A 20,175-nucleotide genomic window follows, 5' to 3' on the forward strand; every position below is an offset into this window, starting at 1 on the left:
GGGACAAGCAGTAGAAAATGGATGGATGATTGATTGATTTGATTGATTGATTGCAACTTTTTATTAGTAGATTGCACAGTGCAGTACATATTCTGTACAATTGACCACTAAATGGTAACACCCGAATAAGTTCTTCAACTTGTTTAAGTCGGGGTCCACTTCATGATACAGATATATACTATCATCATAATACAGTCATCACACAAGATAATCCATCCATCCATCCATTTTCTACCGCTTATTCCCTTTGGGGTCGCGGGTGGCGCTGGAGCCTATCTCAGCTACAATCGGGCGGAAGGCGGTGTACACCCTGGACAAGTCGCCACCTCATCGCAGGGCCAACACAGATAGACAGACAACATTCACACTCACATTCACACACTAGGGCCAATTTAGTGTTGCCAATCAACCTATCCCCAGGTGCATGTCTTTGGAGGTGGGAGGAAGCCGGAGTACCCGGAGGGAACCCACGCAGTCACGGGGAGAACATGCAAACTCCACACAGAAAGATCCCGAGCCCGGGATTGAACCCAAGACTACTCAGGACCTTCGTATTGTGAGGCAGATGCACTAACCCCTCTTCCACCGTGCTGCCCCACAAGATAATCATCAGAGTATATACATTGAATTATTTACATTATTTACAATCTGGGGGGGTTAAGTTTGGTTGATATCAACACTTCAGTCATCAACAATCGCATCAGAAATGGACATTGGAACAGTGTAGGACTGACTTGGTAGGATATGTACAGCAAGTAGTGGACATAGAGAGAGAGATCAGAAAGCATAAGAATCTACATTTGATTATTTACATTTGATTATTTACAATCTGGGGAGGTAGGATGTGGAAGGGAGGGTGTTAGTTTAAGGTTGAAGTTGCCTAGAGGTGATCTTTAAGTGTGGTTTTGAAGGAGAATAGAGATGCACTTTCTTTTACACCTGTTGGGAGTGCATTCCATAATGATGTGGCATAGAAAGAGAATGAGTTAAGACCTTTGTTAGATCGGAATCTGGGTTTGATGGATGTATGCCATGCATATCTTTCAGTTTATTTTGTGCCAGAGTAGTTCAAGCAGTTGTCTCGTGTTAAGTTAAAGTTAAGTTAAAAGTTAAAGTGCCAATGGTTGTCACACACACACTAGGTGTGATGAAATGTGTCCTCTGCATTTGACCCATCCCCTTGTTCACCCCCTGGGAGGTGAGGGGAGCAGTGGGCAGCAGCGGTGCCGCGCCCCAGAATCATTTGTGGTGATTTAACCCCCAATTCCAACCATTGATGCTGAGTGCCAAGCAGGGAGGTAATGGGTCCCATTTTTATAGTCTTTGGTATGACTCGGCCGGGTTTTGAACTCTCAACCTACCGATCTCAGGGCGGACACTCTAACCACTAGGCCAGTGGTTCTCAAATGGAGGTACGCGTACCCCTGGGGGTACTTGAAGGTATGCCAAGGGGTACGTGAGATTTTTTTTAAAATATTCTAAAAATAGCAACAATTCAAAAATCCTTTATAAATATATTTATTGAATAATACTTCAACAAAATATGAATGTAAGTTCATGAACTGAACATCAAATTAAGTAGGCTATTCCATTCATTACAATGCAACAATGCAATATTCAGTGTTGACAGCTAGTTTTTTTGTGGACATGTTCCATAAATATTGATGTTAAAGATTTCTTTTTTTGTGAAGAAATGTTTAGAATTAAGTTCATCAATCCAGATGGATCTCTATTACAATCCCCAAAGAGGGCACTTTAAGTTGATGATTACTTCTATGTGTAGAAATCTTTATTTATAATTGAATCAATTGTTTATTTTTCAACAAGTTTTTAATTATTTTTATATCTTTTTTTCCCAAATAGTTCAAGAAAGACCACTACAAATGAGCAATATTTTGCACTGTTAAACAATTTAATAACTAAGAAACTGATGACATAGTGCTGTATTTGACTTCTTTATCTCTTTTTTCCAACCAAAAATGCTTTGCTCTGATTAGAGGGTACTTGAATTAAAAACATTTTCACAGGGGGTACATCACTGAAAAAAGGTTGAGAACCACTGCGCTAGGCCACTGAGTAGGTAGTTGAGTGAAGTGGCAGTTGCGGGCCGTGCCGTTTCTCACTTAGGCCTTCAGTGATGTCCTACTTAGGCCCCGTTTACACTAAGCCGGATAAGGTTATCCAGGGTAAATCACACCTAACCTTATCTTCCCCTCACCCCCCCATTGTGTACCTGTATCTCACCTTTTTTGTAAGGGTCGCCGGAAGTTGGCAGACCCGTCAGCAATCCTGTTCTGTCTCCCTGTAATGTTTGTCTGATCTTGAATGGGATTGTGCTGAAAATTTAAATTTAAATTTCCCCTCGGGATTAATAATAACAATAAAGTATTTCTGATCTGATAAGTTTCCAAACACACAAATGCCACCGTTTAAGACCCCCACGCCCCATCCGTCCGCCGGCGCAACGCGACCTGGTACGCATGCGTGGAAAATGCGCACGTCATAGTCATCTCCAGTGTTGCTTTGTGTGCAAGTTCTTAAATTTAACTTATCTGAACAATATCCAGTGTTGTGGTATTTCAATTAACTGGATCCGGTTTGGTGGCTGCAGGATTAGGTCTCTGCTTTTTGCAGATGATGTGGTCCTGATGGCTTCATCTGGCCAAGATCTTCAGCTCTCACTGGATCGGTTCGCAGCCGAGTGTGAAGCGACTGGGATGAGAATCAGCACCTCCAAGTCCGAGTCCATGGTTCTCGCCCGGAAAAAGGTGGAGTGCCATCTCCGGGTTGGGGAGGAAACCCTGCCCCAAGTGGAGGAGTTCAAGTACCTCGGGGTCTTGTTCACGAGTGGGGGAGGAGTGGATTGTGAGATCGACAGGCGGATCGGTGCGGCGTCTTCAGTAATGTGGACGCCGTGGTGAAGAAGGAGCTGAGCCGGATAGCAAAGCTCTCAATTTACCGGTCGATCTACGTTCCCATCCACACTTATGGTCATGAGCTTTGGGTTATGACCGAAAAGACAAGATCACGGGTACAAGCGTCCGAAATGAGTTTCCTCCGCTGGGTGGTGGGGCTCTCCCTTAGAGATAGGGTGAGAAGCTCTGCCATCCGGGGGAAGCTCAAAGTAAAGCCGCTGCTCCTCCACATCGAGAGGAGCCAGATGAGGTGGTTCGGGCTTCTGGTCAGGATGCCACCCGAACGCCTCCCTAGGGAGGTGTTTAGGGCACGTCCGACCGGTAGGAGGCCACGGGGAAGACCCAGGACACGTTGGGAAGACAGTCTCCCGGCTGGCCTGGGAACGCCTTGGGATCCCCCGTGTTGGACGAAGTGGCTGGGGAGAGGAAAGTCTGGGCTTCCTTGCTTAGGCTGCTCCCCCGCGACCCGACCTCGGATAAGCGGAAGAAGATGGATGGATGGATGGATGGATGGATGGATGGATGGAATCCAGTGTGCTGTGGGGCCCTATTGTAGTGAACCACACCTGAGACATCATAAATTAATCAAATCTTTATTAGACACGGAAATAATGTGATAAATAACATTTAACATTAATCTATGGATCTAGATATCTGGTCAGGACACTCCTCACTCTTTTGCCTTCACCTTCATTGTCCATTCCTTTTTGGTGACTTTATATATCTGGACCGAGACGTTGAGTCCGCAACATACATGACGGACAATAACTGATACAGTCTGCTTTGCCAGTCCAAATGCATTCGCTGTTTTCCTCGACGGCCAGGTAATACAAAGCACACGCTATCTTTTTTATCACATCCATGGGAGCTCGCATTCTCCTAGTCTCTCCTTCGACAAATTGACAAAGTTTTTCGCTATGTAGCATCACAGCTAATCCGGCCGGACATTGGAAAGTTCTCTTGCCGTCTGAGAAGTGTTGTATCCGAAATAGCTGCAATCGCTTTCCCTTAAGGTATTCATGTGTGATTTCCACAAGCGTCTGTACATGTAGAAGAAGGAGAAACACGGGCTTGTGTGGATGACTCTCCTTCATATTTCCAGTGGTTAGCTCTGAGCTTTATTATGAAGCTCTTTCTGACGTCACTTCCTGTGTGGGCGAGGTCTTTCTGGCGTCACTTCCTCTCCGAACTCACTTTGTAAACGATCAATGAGTCCATACAAAGCTAAGTGCCGGAGATTCAAGAATTACACGGCTGTCTTACCAGTGTAAAAATTGGTCCGAGGAGGGGGACCTTAAACGCTGGTTTAGCGTGGCTGAAACGGGACTTGGGGTAAATAATTATTTGTTTAAGGGGTTAAACGACTTAGTGTAGACATGGCCTTAGTCCGACTTCACCTCTCAAAATACCATAATTTATGTCACCACATGGACACGGCTGGAGATACTATACAGCAGGGGTCGGGAGCCTTTTTGGCTAAGAGAGCCATGAAAGCCAAATATTTTAAAATGTATTTCAGTGAGAGCCATATAATGTTTTTTAACACTGAATACAACTAAATGCGTGCATTTTGAAGTAAGACCAACATTTTTTAGAGTATAATAAGTCTCTTATTATTTTTAATAACATTGTTATTCTGAAGCTAACCAATAATGAATAAAATACTTCTTACCATTAATGCGACTTCTTGATCAGGTGCGGTAGAAAAGGCATGAATGTAATAAAATGCATGAGAATGTTTAATATTTTGAACGTTATTTTTAACACTGTGATTACCAGCGGAATTATTACTTACTTATCGTGTTAAGCAATGTCAGCTAAGATTTATCTGAGAGCCAGATGCAGTCATCAAAAGAGCCACATCTGGCTCGAGAGCCATAGGTTCCCTACCCCTGCTATACAGAAACCCACTTGCACACTACTGCGCATTGAACAAAAGTGTACAAAAAGGTGTATTTTTCGGCGCAGTTAACATTCAATAAACCCGTATCAGCAATTAAAACATATCTTACGTGGTACTGTCAAAATTAAGAGAATTGTACAAACCTCGTTTCCATATGAGTTGGGAAATTGTTGGATGTAAATATAAACGGAATACAATGATTTGCAAATCCTTTTCAGCCCATATTCTATTGAATGCACTACAAAGACAAGATATTTGATGTTCAAACTCATAAACTTTATTTTTTGCAAATAATAATTGACTTAGAATTTCATGGCTGCAACACGTGCCAAAGTAGTTGGGAAAGGGCATGTTCACCACTGTGTTACAAGGCCTTTCCTTTTAACAACACTCAGTAAACGTTTGGGAACTGAAAGACACATTTTTTAAGCTTCTCAGGTGGAATTCTTTCCCATTCTTGCTTGATGTACAGCTTAAGTTGTTCATCAGTCCGGGGGTCTCCGTTGTGGTATTTTAGGCTTCATAATGCGCCACACATTTTCAATGGGAGACAGGTCTGGACTACAGGCAGGCCAGTCTAGTACCCGCACTCTTTTACTATTGATGTAACACGTGGCTTGGCATTATCTTGCTGAAATAAGCAGGGGCGTCCATGGTAACGTTGCTTGGATGGCAACATATATTGCTCCAAAAGCTGTATGTACCTTTCAGCATTAATGGTGCCTTCACAGATGTGTAAGTTACCCATGCCTTGGGCACTAATACACCCCCATACCATCACAGATGATGGCTTTTCAACTTTGCGCCTATAACAATCCGGATGGTTCTTTTCCTCTTTGGTCCGGAGGACACGACGTCCACAGTTTCCAAAAACAATTTGAAATGTGGACTCGTCAGACCACAGAACACTTTTCCACTTTGTATCAGTCCATCTTAGATGAGCTCAGGCCCAGCGAAGCCGACGGCGTTTCTGGGTGTTGTTGATAAACGGTTTTCGCCTTGCGTAGGAGAGTACCCACCTGTTCCCAATTTGCCTGTTCACCTGTGGGATGTTCCAAATAAGTGTTTGATGAGCATTCCTCAACTTTATCAGTATTTATTGCCACCTTTCCCAACTTCTTTGTCACGTGTTGCTGGCATCAAATTCTAAAGTTAATGATTATTTGCAAAAAAAAAAATGTTTATCAGTTTGAACATCAAATATGTTGTCTTTGTAGCATATTCAACTGAATATGGGTTGAAAATGATTTGCAAATCATTGTATTCCGTTTATATTTACATCTAACACAATTTCCCAACTCCTATGGAAACGGGGTCTGTATAAAACAAATGAAACATGAGAAAATAAAGTAATACATTATTTGAACTCACAATTTGTAGCACCCATCCGACGCCGTATAAACCAGTGGTATCGTCGTAGTTGGTTGATTCGTATGAAAGTGGCGAGCAAACCATTTCGCCGCCATTGTTGTGCCAAAATGTGTTTGCCTTCCAAAAATGTATTTCCCGCTTGCTAAACCTGCATTGCTTGGCTTCGTCTGTCCACAGCGGATTACTAGGTGTAGGACAAACACTTTATCTTCGTGGTTATTGTACTGGTGTGTTTTCTGTGGCTTTCTATGGCTCGTATGGCTACAGTGCCTCTTCTGGTTTTCGCAACTTGTGATTGGATACTCACTTAGGACTCCCAAGTGAGTATCCAATCACAGCGTGAGGCCAGCTAGAAGGCCTTACTGACAACAACTCGTGATCTGATTGGCTATCGCAATTGTCTATCAACTCTATGTGTCCGTTCACTTACAGTGCATAGACGCATTGTTGATTCTGAAGGCCACGGGGCAGATTTCGTACAGCATGGCAACATAAGATAGCTGAATTCTGATTGGATACAAATTCTAATCTAAAAACAACAGCAATGGAAGGAACATAATATGACATGAAGAGAATATGAATACTTTTAGATATTTAGGGAAAGTAAATTAAAAAATACTTTTATCTTTAATTGGAGACGGCGTGGCGCTGTGGGGAGAGTGGCTGTGCCAGCAACCTGGTTCGATCCCCACCTTCCTCCAATCACGTCACGTCTGTTGTGTCCTTGAGCAAGACACTTCAACCTTGCTTCTGATGGGTCGTGGTTAGTGCCTTGCATGGCAGCTCCCGCCATCAATGTGTGAATGGGCGAATGTGGAAATAGTGTCAAAGCGCTTTGAGTACCTTGAAGGTAGAAAAGCGCTATACAAGTATAACCCATTTACCATTTATAATTCTGATCATGATTTCTGGTTATGTTAGGCCAGCAGAGAAGGCCTTGCTGGCTCTGATGGTCCACCACTGACAAAAGGTCACAGTTCAGATTCAGAGTTTATCAGCTCACTTGGTGTCGTTAATGTAAACATGCTAACCAAATTCCGAATGCATGCACCATACCACAGTGATTCTTAAACTGTGGTATGGTAGTGGGCTCCATCCTGTGTAGGGATGTCCCGATCCGATATGTGGATCGGATCGGCCGCCGATATTTGCAAAAAAATGCGTATCAGCAAGGCATGGGAAAATGCCGATCCAGATCCAGTTTAAAAAAAACTCCGGTCCGTGTTTTCCAACGCACCGATTTAAATAATACATTCCACTTTTCTGCTGCTCCCTAATTTCCGTTCCGCATTTTCCAGCACACCTTCAACACATCCACAGGTCTGTGGATTCTCACGCAGTTGCTTTTAGCTGCTGGCATTACACGACAGGCTCTTCTCACTCTTTCCTGTGTCTCCCTCTTACAGACAGCGAGCGCACCTTCTTACACACGTCACATACTGTCACGTCATACGTCACATACGTATACGCCCTCTCCCAGCAGAGAGCGAGGTAGCAGCATGGCTAACGTTAACTGTGATGCTCGCGCAGCCGCTAAGGTGCGCGCCTGCTCAAGCGTCCTCTGCGCACGGCAAATCTATGCCACGCACAAAATCAAATAAAAAAATAAGCGCATAACAATTTTCGACACACGGACACGACAGAGAAAACAGTTTTCGTCATCATTGTTCAAATATTGTAACGTCTGTTGAGACGCTTATCTCCATTCGGTGCCACACGCCCACACCATCAGAATGCCGAGGCAAACATTTCCACATCAACACCGTATGAAGAAAATAGTGATTTCTTTTAGTTGTGATTTCCCTCTCTGCATGAAAGTTTAAAAGTAGCATATATTAATGCAGTATGAAGAAGAATGCTTTAATGTAGACACATAGAATCATCATACTGCTGTGATTATATGCATCAAGTGTTCATTCAAGGCTAAGGCAAAATATCGAGATATATATCGTGTATCGCAATATGGCCTTAAAATATTGCAATATTAAAAAAAGGCCATATCGCCCAGCCCTAGTTCAATGATGCCATTTCTGTTTGTCATGTATAATTTTGTCTATTTTGTGTTTACCCTTGAATAAACAGGTCAGTTTCTTGTTACCAACCATTGTGTATTATTCAAACTCCCCTAATTCAGCTGGCTAGTTGTTATCAAGAGTACTAAAACCCTTTTCAACATGATTCTGACAACTACGTAGGCTAAATAACTTTAAACTTTAATACATGCTCGGATAGGCCAGTATCGGTCAGTATCGGTATCGGTCAGTATCGGTATCGGATCTGAAGTGCAAAAACAATATCGGTATCGGATCGGAAGTGCAAAAACCTGGATCGGGACATCCCTAATCCTGTGGTACACCAAAGAATCACTTGATTTAATATTCATATGTAGTGTTACTGTTCAAACTGTGTGTAATGTTACAGTGGCCCAAAATAATAAATATACTTGTTAAATAAAACATCTGCCTTCTTTTAATAAATATTTAGGCTTACTACGCTCCTGTATTTTAAAATGTTGGTCATTATGGTGGTACTTGGAGAGACTAGTGTTTACTAAGGTGGTACTGGGTGAGAAAAGTTTGAGAACCACTGATCTAGTAAATATGCGCATCTCGTGAAAGTGGTCATCCCGCACAGTCCAGCTCTCATGGACAAACACGAATCCCCACTGATTGAGAGTTAAGTTGAATAGCGATTGCCAGCCAGCTAAAAGCCACGGGCTATGCACTCGCTGTCCTGTGCAGCTATAAGGGGTAGGAGAGTGAGGTTTACACAACTATTCTCGCACCACCGTACTTGCTGGCATCCGTTACACCCACTCCCACCCCCTCTCTCATCAAGTCACGCCACCATTGTAACAGTGGTCATCCTGCGCAGTCCAGTCCTGCGCACACACGCCAGGCTCAAACCGGCGACCACACATCCCCACTGATAAAGAGTGAAGTCAAGCTGAACTTGCCAATGAGCTACAAGTCACAGAACTCGCTGTCAAGTGGTGCTCTCAAGAAAACATAATGCACTTATCGCACAGCCACAGCAGCTAGCACCCGTTACAAGTGTGCAGGTAGAAGTTCATGTTTACTAGACTTAGAATTTGTGTTACAAGCCTGCAGTTATAACTGTATCCTAGAATGGTGCATATCAGTTAAATGTTGATGACTGTATGGCGTATAACAAACTTAAAGAGGAACTGCATATTTTTATTGGAATTTTGCCTATCGTTCACAATCCTTATGTGAGACAAGAATACAAAAGTATTTTTTTTTTCACTTTCTAACATAAACATCGTCTTGTTCTATCAAAGCAGCTAATGGGAGCAATAAATTCTACTTCTAAATCACTTTAAAAATGCATTAAAAAACCGTCAACAATACTTCATTTACGTTCCGTAACCTGTATAATAACCAAGCTGTAGTGACATTTTTATTGTAAGAGCGAACACGGAGGAACTCTTTTTCTAGCGTAGTAACACATCGGCATGCTTCAGTATTAGCCGTAAAAGCTAACTACAGCAAGAGATAATCTAGCTTATACGTCAACAAGAAACGCGTTTGAGTTTGTAATGCACAACACTGCGATACCACACCAATTTGTACTGACTGAAAAACATGAACAATCATATTACAGTATCTGTAAAGTATTAGCCCACATTTCATGTTTTGTTTGTACACAGCTGAGCGAGCCAGACAGCGTATGTACTGTGATTGTACTAACACGCATGACGTGCTGCGTGTATTATATTCGATATTATAGTGACTCACTCGATGGACAGTTGTTCGTCTGGGCCAGCTGGCCGGGGACGTTTCCTGTTGATTTTTGGGAAGCAATCCATTTATGTCGAAATAGCTTGGCTCCATGTTTGATATTTGTGGCGTCAAAATCGCTTTCACTTCACTCTCTCGGATTCCGTCTGCTCCAACGTCTCACTCGTCCTTCGTGCTTAGACTTAGACAAACTTTATTGATCCACACAGTAGCTCAGTTACAAAGGATGGAAAGTGTCAGGATGGAAAGAATAATGCAGGTATAGAGTAGACTAAAAATGTACCGTAGTAGCAATATAAAATATAACATATGTAATATTTACATATTATATATTAGGGGTGTAACGGTACACAAAAATTTCGGTTCGGTACGTACCTCGGTTTAGAGGTCACGGTTAGGTTCATTTGCAAAATCTTCCACCAAAAATATTTTTCTTAGTGGAATATTTGATATGAAGTAATCGTAACCTTGGATAGGTCAATAATTCATAATAACATTGATTTTGATTCAATATTATGTTTTGAGCAATGACAGTTTGAAAGAAAGAAAAAAGAGCTTAGGTTTATTAGTCAACATTGCAACTTTATCTAAATTACATTTAACCTTTAAGCTTTTTTATTTCACTTTTGTTATGTTTTTGTTTATTTTTATAGTATTTTTAGAATGTGCCGTGGTCCTTTAAAACATTAGCTGTGGGCCGCAAATGGCCTCCGGGGCACACTTTTGACACCCCTGCTATAGATAATAAAAAATTAAATCTGATAAATCTATGGATAAAAAGCAGAGCCTGGCGACGCATGCCCGTTTATCCTAATTCTCGCTCTCTCTGTCTCTGCCCCTCCCTCACGAATGCTGCTGCGTGCACAGTTTGTTTTGTTTTTAACCCCTTCTTAACCCTGAACGTACATTGAAAGTACACGCAACCCTAACTCAAAAAGCCGAACATTTGAGGCATTTTAGAAACTCCGCCCGGACAGCCCCGCAAAAGAGGACATGTCCGGTGAAAAGAAGACGTATGGTCAGTCTATTGTAGCCCGGTCGCTGCTTATGTAACCAACAGTTCAGGGTGTCCCAAGTTACCGGGAAGTGTTAGGTAAGGAGGAGGAGTTTTGTCCCTCCAGAGTTGCGGTAGGGCTGTGACGTAAGAGGTCTATGTGTGTGGTTGTGGAAGGAAGTGTGTGAAGTTTTACATTAAAGAAGCGGTGGCTACCGAACCTGCTCTGTCTTCCGTTTATTATTTTATTAGATAAGTACACTGTATAGGCCAGGGGTCGGCAACCTTTACCAGTCAAAGAGCCATTTTGACCAGTTTCGCAAATTATAGAAAACAATGGGAGCCGCAAATTTTTTTTGAAATTTTAAATGAATTAACACCGCACGCAAAGTTTTTTTTTTGCTTTGTGCTATGTATAAACTAGGGGTCTCAGACACGCTGCCCACACCTTTTATATGGAATTTGAAAGCTGGTGCGGCACGCAAGTTTTAACTGAATGGTACTTGTCAGCGTCATGCGTGCCGTGATGGTACAGCGCCCACTACAACCATCGTGCCTGATCAGCCACACGTTGTATGGTGTTTCCGCTTGCTCACGTAGGTGACAGCAAGGCATACTTGGTCAACAACCACACAGGTTACACTGACGGTGGCGGTATAAAAAAAACTATAACACTCTTACTAATAATGCGCCACACTGTGAACCCACACCAAACAAGAATGACAAATACATTTCGGGAGAACATCTGCACAGTAACACAACATAAACACAACAGGACAAATACCCAGAATCCCATGCAGCCCTAACTCTTCCGGGATACATTATACACCCCCGCTACCAAACCCCGCCCACCGCAACCGACGCACAGAGGGGGGGGGGGGGGTTGGTGGTAGCAGGGGTGTATAATGTAGCCCGGAAGAGTCAGGGCTGCATGGGATTCTGGGTGTTTGTTCTGTTGTGTTTATGTTGTGTTAAGGTGCAGATGTTCTCCCGAAATGTGTTTGTCATTCTTGTTTGGTTTTGGTTCAAAGTGTGGCGCATTATTAGTAAGAGTGTTAAAGTTGTTTTATATAGGCACCGTCAGTGTAACCTGTGTGGCTGTTGACAAAGTATGCCTTGCTGTCACGTATGTGTGCAAGCAGAAGATGTATATTGTATAACAAGTGTTGGGCTGGCACGCTGTTAATACAGATTGTAGAGAGCGCCAAATGTTATACCATCATGGCACGCCCTTATTATAGCTGTAAGGATGAAAATCGGTGAATATTAATCCCGGGAGTTTTCTGCGAGAGGCACTGAAATCCGGAAGTCTCACGGGAAAATTGGGGGGTTCAGCAAGTAAGCTGCTGAGCCGCATCAGAGTGATCAAAGAGCCGCATGCGGCTCCGGAGCCGCGGGTTTCCGACCCCTGATATAGGCGAACCCAGGACACTCGGCTACACTAGCATGCCATGTGTTGTGCCTCGGTGTGCATTGTTTTCACAACGTGCGGTACGCTACTTAATATGTCCAAGTGGAAACTCGTTCGGTACACCTCCGTACCGAACCGAAACCCCTGTACCGAAACGGTTCAATACAAATACACGTACCGTTACACCCCTATTATATATACAGTATATAATATGTACTGATATATTATTTTATTATATTATATTTTTATATAATATATACAATATATAACAAATCCCAATTTATATGTACAATATTACAGTATATGTAACAGCTGCAGCAAAAAAAAAAGGGCAGCATAAAATAAAGAGTAGATCCAGCTAGGGCTGGGCGATATTGGCTTTTATTAATATCTCGATATTTTTAGGCTATATCGCGACATACGATATATATCTCAATATTTTGCCTTAGCCTTGAATGAACACTTGATGCATATAATAGGGCGCATTAAAGGAGTCATATTATTTTTATTTTTCTAAATGTAAAACACTTCCTTGTGGTCTACATAACATGTAATGGTGGTTCTCTGGTCAAAATGTTGCATAGATGATGTTTATGGGGCCATGTCTTTCACTATGTAATAAGTTTCTGCGGACGTTATCTCCTTGTGTTTGTGACTATGTTTTTCATATAGTGTTAATCTGTAAATGGAAGACGTCAGGCTCATTTGTCAGTGCAGGTTGTTTCGGCATTTTTTTGGGTGTGGCACCGGCCAGAGATGTTAACTGCGGAGTTTCAAGCACTCTTCATTCTGTCGCGGGTGACTTTTTAAATGAAAGAACAAATTAGTAGTGCTGCTACCAATGTTCCCTCTAATTGTTCATGTGTCTGAGCAAACACAAAAACTCCCTGAGCATTCAGTGGAGCACATGTGAGCAACATCACACGTGGCAATACTAGCAGCACACCTGTCTCAAACCAATCTTTTATAATAACACTCAAATGAGAGGAGTCATTTTCATGAGATTATTTTGTAATATTAGGGATTTGGCCCACTTGTAATGAAAATAAAAGAAATCTTGTTTTTCATAAAATATGGATTAGTATTGTACAATATGTCTGGGTGGGGGTCCTGCTTTGGAAATCATTTGTACCCCTTTCAGAGATCACATTTAGTTGCCCTTAAACATCCTCATGTTGCACAAATGTAAGCATAGGATGAAGTGTGCATTCCTGTAACTTTCTCTAGTAACAGCATTCCATGATTAATATCAATAAATTAACATTAATAATAAATGACAGTAGAATAAGCACACGTATGACTGAGGAGTTATAGTGTAACTTTGTGTGGTGTTTGAGTTGTCCGACTTTTTGTGTGGCCATAAACGCACCAGTGGCTTAGTGGTATGCGTGTTGGTGACAGATGACAAGTTGCTTTTGGCCTGGTTTGTACGGCAGAAAATGACTAGTTTTTCGAGATAGAAGTTTTTTACTCATGTTTTTGGTGTGGTTATGGCCGAATATAAACAGTTTTGCTCAATAAAGTGATCGATATAATTCCTGTCCTCGAAGCATCTCGATAGACGTTACAATAATTGAACGGTGTTGACGAACACCGTTAGGGCCGCTTGTTGTCACTGTCACTCAGAGTTGCATTGCAAAATTATACAGAATAAATGTGTTTATTTTTGTTTAGAATTCAGATGGGTTTGATTTGGTGCGCGGCATATATTTGCTGTGCGCAGAGGACGCTTGAGCAGTGCGCAATTGCGCAGGCGCGCACCTTAGAGGGAACGTTGGCTGCTAGCTTTTGTAGCAACGCTTCTGCTGCATACTTTGCATATTACTGCTGAATATATTCCCGCTTGAAGCCAAACTATTGCCAGATGATGGACCCCGTGCTGTTTTTTTTGGGACATTAATTGTTCTTTCTCCATTTGTGATCAGTTTCGCACCTTCTCTTGTATTGTCACTCGCACCGCTCCGCTTGTACCACCTGCCTCAGCTAACGTTACCCATGTCGCTACCTCTTTGCTGGACGAGGGCGTATGACGCTACACGCGCGACGGTATGTGACGTGTGGAAGAAGGTGCGCTTGTTTTACGCCCCTGTGAGAAGGAGAGACTAGAAAGAGTGAGAAGAGCCTGTAGTGTAATGCCCGCAGCTAAATGCAACTGCGTGACAACTATACTCCAATATCACGATATCACGATATAATAATTTTCTATATCGCACAGAGGCAAACCCGCGATATATCGAGTATATCGATATATCGCCCAGCCCTAGATCCAGCAGAAAATATACATTACAGACCAACAGGGGTAGCTACCATAGATAATTGTTGACAGATTTCATCTATTGCTGTATGGCGAGTGATTATACAGCTGGATGGAGTGCGGAATAAAGGAGTTCTTGAATCGAACACTGTGGGAACAAGCTGAAGGAGTCTGTTGGAATATGAGCTTCGCTGTCCCTCAATTGTCTGGTGGAATGGGTGGGCAGGATTTTCCATGATGGCGAGCAGTTTGTCCAGTGCCCTCCCGTCCCTCACTGACACAAACGCCTCCAACTGCGTGCCAATAGTTTGGCCGGCTTTCCGGATCAGTTTGTCAATCCGGTTTAAGTCCCTTTTGCTGGTGCTGCTCCTCCAACAAATCACTGCAAATTACAGGGTACTCGCCACAACAGACTAATAAAAGATCTCCAACAGCTTGCTGCACACATTAAAGGACCTAAGCTTCCTCAGGAAAAAGAGTCTGCTCATGCCCTTCTTGTATACAGCTTTGCTGTTGTCCATCCAGTCTAGTCTGCTGTTCAAGTGGACTCCCAGGTACTTCTACTGCCCCACTAGTGCCATCTCCCGGCCCTGGATCTTGATGGGCTCCACAGGGGTCGTTCTCTTCTTGAAGTCGATGACCAGCTCCTTGGTCTTGTCCACGTTAAGGAGCAGATGGTTCGCCTGAGACCACTCCACAAAGTCAGCGATCAGTGTCCTGTACTCCAATTCCTGTCCCTCTCCGATATGCCGATACTGCTTGCTTCGACAAGCGGCAGTATATTTAGCTTCAAAAGTATAAAGTAGTGAATCCTCATTTATCCAAAAATAATCGTCTTCGTTGTCTTTTACCAAGTCTGTCATGATTAGAACACACTCGTGTTTCATTCCGGAAGTAGGAACACATATTTTTTACCAGAAGTCAAGACGTGTGTTGCTATGGAAACAGAAATCGATGCGAGGAAGAAATCAGTCCCGGAAATGATTAAGATGTTCAAAATACGGAAAATATTGAACACAATACATATTGTTATCTGTCGCCATGGAGGCGAGTATATTATTCATAAAAAAAAAAAAAAAAAAAAAAAAATATATATATATATATATATATCGTATTTTTCGGACTATAAGTCGCAGTTTTTTTCATAGTTTGGCCGGGCTGCAGTGCGACTTATATATGTTTTTTTCCTTCTTTATTATGCATTTTCGACAGGTGCGACTTATACTCCGAAAAATACGGTATATATAATAAATATTATACTTGCACTGTGTATACAAAACGTTGCTAGAGGGTTTTGAAGTTGTTTTAGATGGCTTTGAAGGCTCCAACGGTGACTCCTATTAGCGGCATCTTTCAAGTGTTTTAAAAAAAATAATCTTTAAAACCTTTAAAAAAAAAACCAAAGGTATTCTTTTCTCTCATAATGATTGTGAATGACAGGCAACATTCCTAAAACAGTGCAGTTCTCCTTTTAGCATGCAACTTTTTTATTTGCTATGGTTTAGCTAAACTGTACAAATTGGTTGACACACTTGTCTATACTATACTAGATCAGTATAATGTATACTGTATCTTGTTGATATTATGACTTCCTGACTATATGTAGTCTCCATTTTAGGATGGCGGGAGTGTTCGACATCGACTTGGATACTGAAGACGTCTCTGACGCAGAGGTCAGTCTTCAACACTTTGTCTACCATTACTTTGTTTTCATGTTTGGGCTTTTTGTGCCATATCTATAGGATGAGATTTGTGACGGCACCGTGACAGAGCCTGAGAAGTGAGTCCAAATTGTCATTATGATTAAAAACAGATACTAAATTGAATTTAACTCCTTTGTTTTTATTGCACAATAATGATGAGATTTGGATACAACCATATTCCAAAATTTCTAAAAGTTACAATTCCTGGAAAAGTAATATGCATTAAGATGATGCATTCAATCAGAATGTAGGGTGCTCTGGGCAATTGGCATCTTAAGTGCTGACAAATTGACACAGAATGCATATTGTGGAAGTCACTCTTCTTCTACGTTTGTTCCATAATCCAGTGTACAGAAAGAGGAGGTGGTCCTGACCAGTGAAAGTGTGAACAGAGACAGTGAGAGAGTTGGACCTGACTGCTTTGAGCTTCTCACTGTGCTTGGAAAAGGTGCATATGGCAAGGTAAGTCCGTATACCTGCCAACATTCGCGTTTCACCATAGAGGAAATTTCCCAGGAAAATGGGTATAAATAAGGGATTTTCATTTCCAGTCACTGTTAAATCAATTAGGAAATCAATCAATCAATCAATGTTTATTTATATAGCCCTAAATCACAAGTGTCTCAAAGGGCTGCACAAGCCACAACGACATCCTTGGTACAGAGCCCACATAAGGGCAAGGAAAAACTCACCCCAGTGGGACGTCGATGTGAATGACTATGAGAAACCTTGGAGAGGACCGCATATGTGGGTAACACCCCCCCCCCCCCTCTAGGGGAGACCGAATGCAATGGATGTCGAGTGGGTCTGACATAATATTGTGAGAGTCCAGTCCATAGTGGATCCAACATAATAGTGAGAGTCCAGTCCATAGTGGGTCAGCAGGAAACCATCCCGAGCGGAGACGGGTCAGCAGCGCAGAGATGTTCCGAACCGATGCACAGGCGAGCAGTCCAGCCCGGGTCTCGACTCTGGACAGCTAGCACTTCATCCATGGCCACCGAACCTGTGTGTCTCCCCCTCCACAAGGGATAGGGGGGAGCAGAGGAGAAAAGAAAAGAAACGGCAGATCAACTGGTCTAAAAAAAGGGGGGTTATTTAAAGGCGAGAGTATACAAATGAGTTTTAAGATGGGACTTAAATGCTTCTACTGAGGTAGCATCTCTAACTGTTACCGGAAGGGCATTCCATAGTACTGGAGCCCGAATAGAAAACGCTCCATAGCCCGCAGACTTTTTTTGGGCTCTGGGAATCACTAATAAGCCAGAGTTCTTTGAACGCAGATTTCTTGCCGGGACATATGGTACAATACAATCGGCAAGATAGGATGGAGCTAGACGGTGTAGTACTTTATACGTAAGTAGTAAAACCTTAGTCACATCTTAAGTGCACAGGAAGCCAGTGCAGGTGTGCCAGTATAGGCGTAATATGATCAAATGTTCTTGTTCTTGTCAAAAGTCTAGCAGCCGCATTTTGTACCAACTGTAATCTTTTAATGCTAGGCATAGGGAGACCCGAAAATAATACGTTACAGTAATCGAGACGAGACGTAACGAACGCATGAATAATGATCTCAGCGTCGCTAGTGGATAAAATAGAACGAATTTTCGCGATATTACGGAGATGAAAGAAGGCCGTTTTAGTAACACTCTTAATGTGTGACTCAAACGAGAGAGTTGGGTCGAAGATAATACCCAGATTCTTTACCGAGTCGCCTTGCGTAATTGTTTGGTTGTCAAATGTTAAGGTGGTATTATTAAATAAATGAAAACATTCTACATGCAATCAACTGCATTTGAATCCCTACGCTCTTTTACAATTGTGCCATCAACTCTTGACAGTCAGCTCCTTCAGTTACAGGGTTGTATGGTATACTGGTACTAATACTATACTGCCATTGGAAAATACTGGTATTTTTTTTTTCATGGACATTATGACACGCCGTGGTGACGTTGCCTGTAATAGGAGGCTCGGCGCATATATGAGTCAACACATGCACAGAACACTTGCAGTGTGAAGATTAGAGGAGGAGAATGGATGTATTTTGACTTAAAACTAACAATAAAGGTGAAGATATAAACACTGAAGCACTGATCTACTAGTGGCGTTTAAAACATAGTCGTGGCTAACATTCCTCTACAGTGTTTTAGCTAGCACTAATCCTCGCCTCCATGGCGACAGATAACTATGTTTCATACAAGTATCATCTCTGCAGGACGAGGAATAGCTAAGCATGCTTCACTACACAACGTAGGAAGATACAATAGCTAACCGCGAACAGCAAGCCAGCTAGCTGAATTTAAACGAATGGGTGAATCTATACCAGTGGTTCTTAACCTGGGTTCGATCGAACCCTAGGGGTTCGGCCGAGGTCAAAACACCCGACTCATCGTGTAAATACAAACTTCTCCCTATCGGCGTATTACGGATACGGCAACAGCTGACTGGTTTGCAGGTGTGTAATTTGTTGTGAGTTTATGCATGTGTTGGTTTTGTTGTTTGAACATTAAAACATTAACGAGATTGTTGCGTTCAAATGTCTGTTAAGTACATCAATAGTAAAAATGTTGCGTTCAAGTGTTTACCAAGTAAAACATAAACGAGAGTTTTGCGTTCAAATGTCTACTAAGTACATCAATAGTAAGAATGTTGTGTTCAAGTGTTTACCAAGTAAAATAATAGTGGGAGTGTTGCGTTCAAATGTCTACTAAGTACATCAATAGTAAGGATGGTGTGTTCAAGTGTTTACCAAGTAAAATAATAGTGTTGCATTCAAATGTCTACTAATTACATTAAAAGTAAGAATGTTGTGTTCAAATGTTTACCAAGTAAAACATAAACGAGAGTGTTGCGTTCAAATGTCTACTAAGTAGATCAATAGTAAGGATGTTGCGTTCAAGTGTTTACCAAATAAAACATTAATGAGATTGTTGCGTTCAAATGTCTATTAAGTACATCAATAGTAAGAATGTTATGTTCAAGTGTTTACCAAGTAAAACATAAACAGGAGTGTTGCGTTCAAATGTCTATTAAGTACATCAATAGTAAGAATGTTGTGTTCAAGTGTTTACCATGTAAAATAATGGTGGGAGTGTTGCGTTCAAATGTCTATTAAGTACATCAATAATAAGGATGGTGTGTTCAAGTGTTTACCAAGTAAAATAATAGTGTTGCATTCAAATGTCTACTAAGTGCATTAAAAGTAAGAATGTTGTGTTCAAGTGTTTACCGAGTAAAACATTAACGAGATTGTTGCGTTCAAATGTCTGTTAAGTACATCAAGGGTAAAAATGTTGCGTTCAAGTGTTTACCAAGTAAAACATAAACGAGAGATGTGATGTTCATGCACGGTTCATTTTATGCACCAGCAAAAAACATGGTAACACTTTAGTATGGGGAACATATTCACCATTAATTAGTTGCTTATTAACATGCAAATTAGTAACATATTGGCTCTTAACGAGTCATTATTAAGTACTTATTAATGCCTTATTCGGCATGGCCTTATTATAACCCTAACCCTCTAACCCTGACCCTAACAAATAACTCTAAATTAAGTCTTTATTACTTAGACTATGTTCCCCCTAGTGTCCAAATAACTCTAAGTTAAGTCTTTGTTACTTAGAATATGTTTGGTACATAATAAGTACGTAATAAGCAATGTTCCCTCTAATTTTTCATGTGTGTTAGCAAACACCCTGAGCATTCAGTGGAATACAGACGTGCACACTGTGGTCATACCAGCAGCACATTTGTCGCAAACCTGACATAACAATTTAAATGTCTTATTATTATAATCAGGTGACTAGTCAATTTCAAGAGATTATTTTCTTATAGATGTGATTTGGCCCACTTCGATATTG

At 41.7% G+C, this 20,175-nt stretch overlaps 1 protein-coding gene across 1 annotated transcript in view; it reads left to right on the forward strand.

Annotated features, from left to right (window-relative positions):
• LOC133617268 (ribosomal protein S6 kinase beta-2-like) overlaps positions 1–20,175 on the forward strand; it is a 59,836-nt gene that overhangs the window by 765 nt on the left and 38,896 nt on the right. Inside the window, exons 2-4 of the mRNA XM_061977158.2 lie at positions 16,228–16,282; positions 16,352–16,389; positions 16,660–16,774. Of these exons, the coding sequence (XP_061833142.1) occupies positions 16,229–16,282; positions 16,352–16,389; positions 16,660–16,774 (207 nt within the window). The 5' untranslated portion in view covers position 16,228. The remainder of the gene's footprint in view (positions 1–16,227; positions 16,283–16,351; positions 16,390–16,659; positions 16,775–20,175) is intronic.

The sequence above is a fragment of the Nerophis lumbriciformis genome, linkage group LG16 (genome assembly GCF_033978685.3).
Source record: "Nerophis lumbriciformis linkage group LG16, RoL_Nlum_v2.1, whole genome shotgun sequence".
NCBI classification, from domain to species: domain Eukaryota; kingdom Metazoa; phylum Chordata; class Actinopteri; order Syngnathiformes; family Syngnathidae; genus Nerophis; species Nerophis lumbriciformis.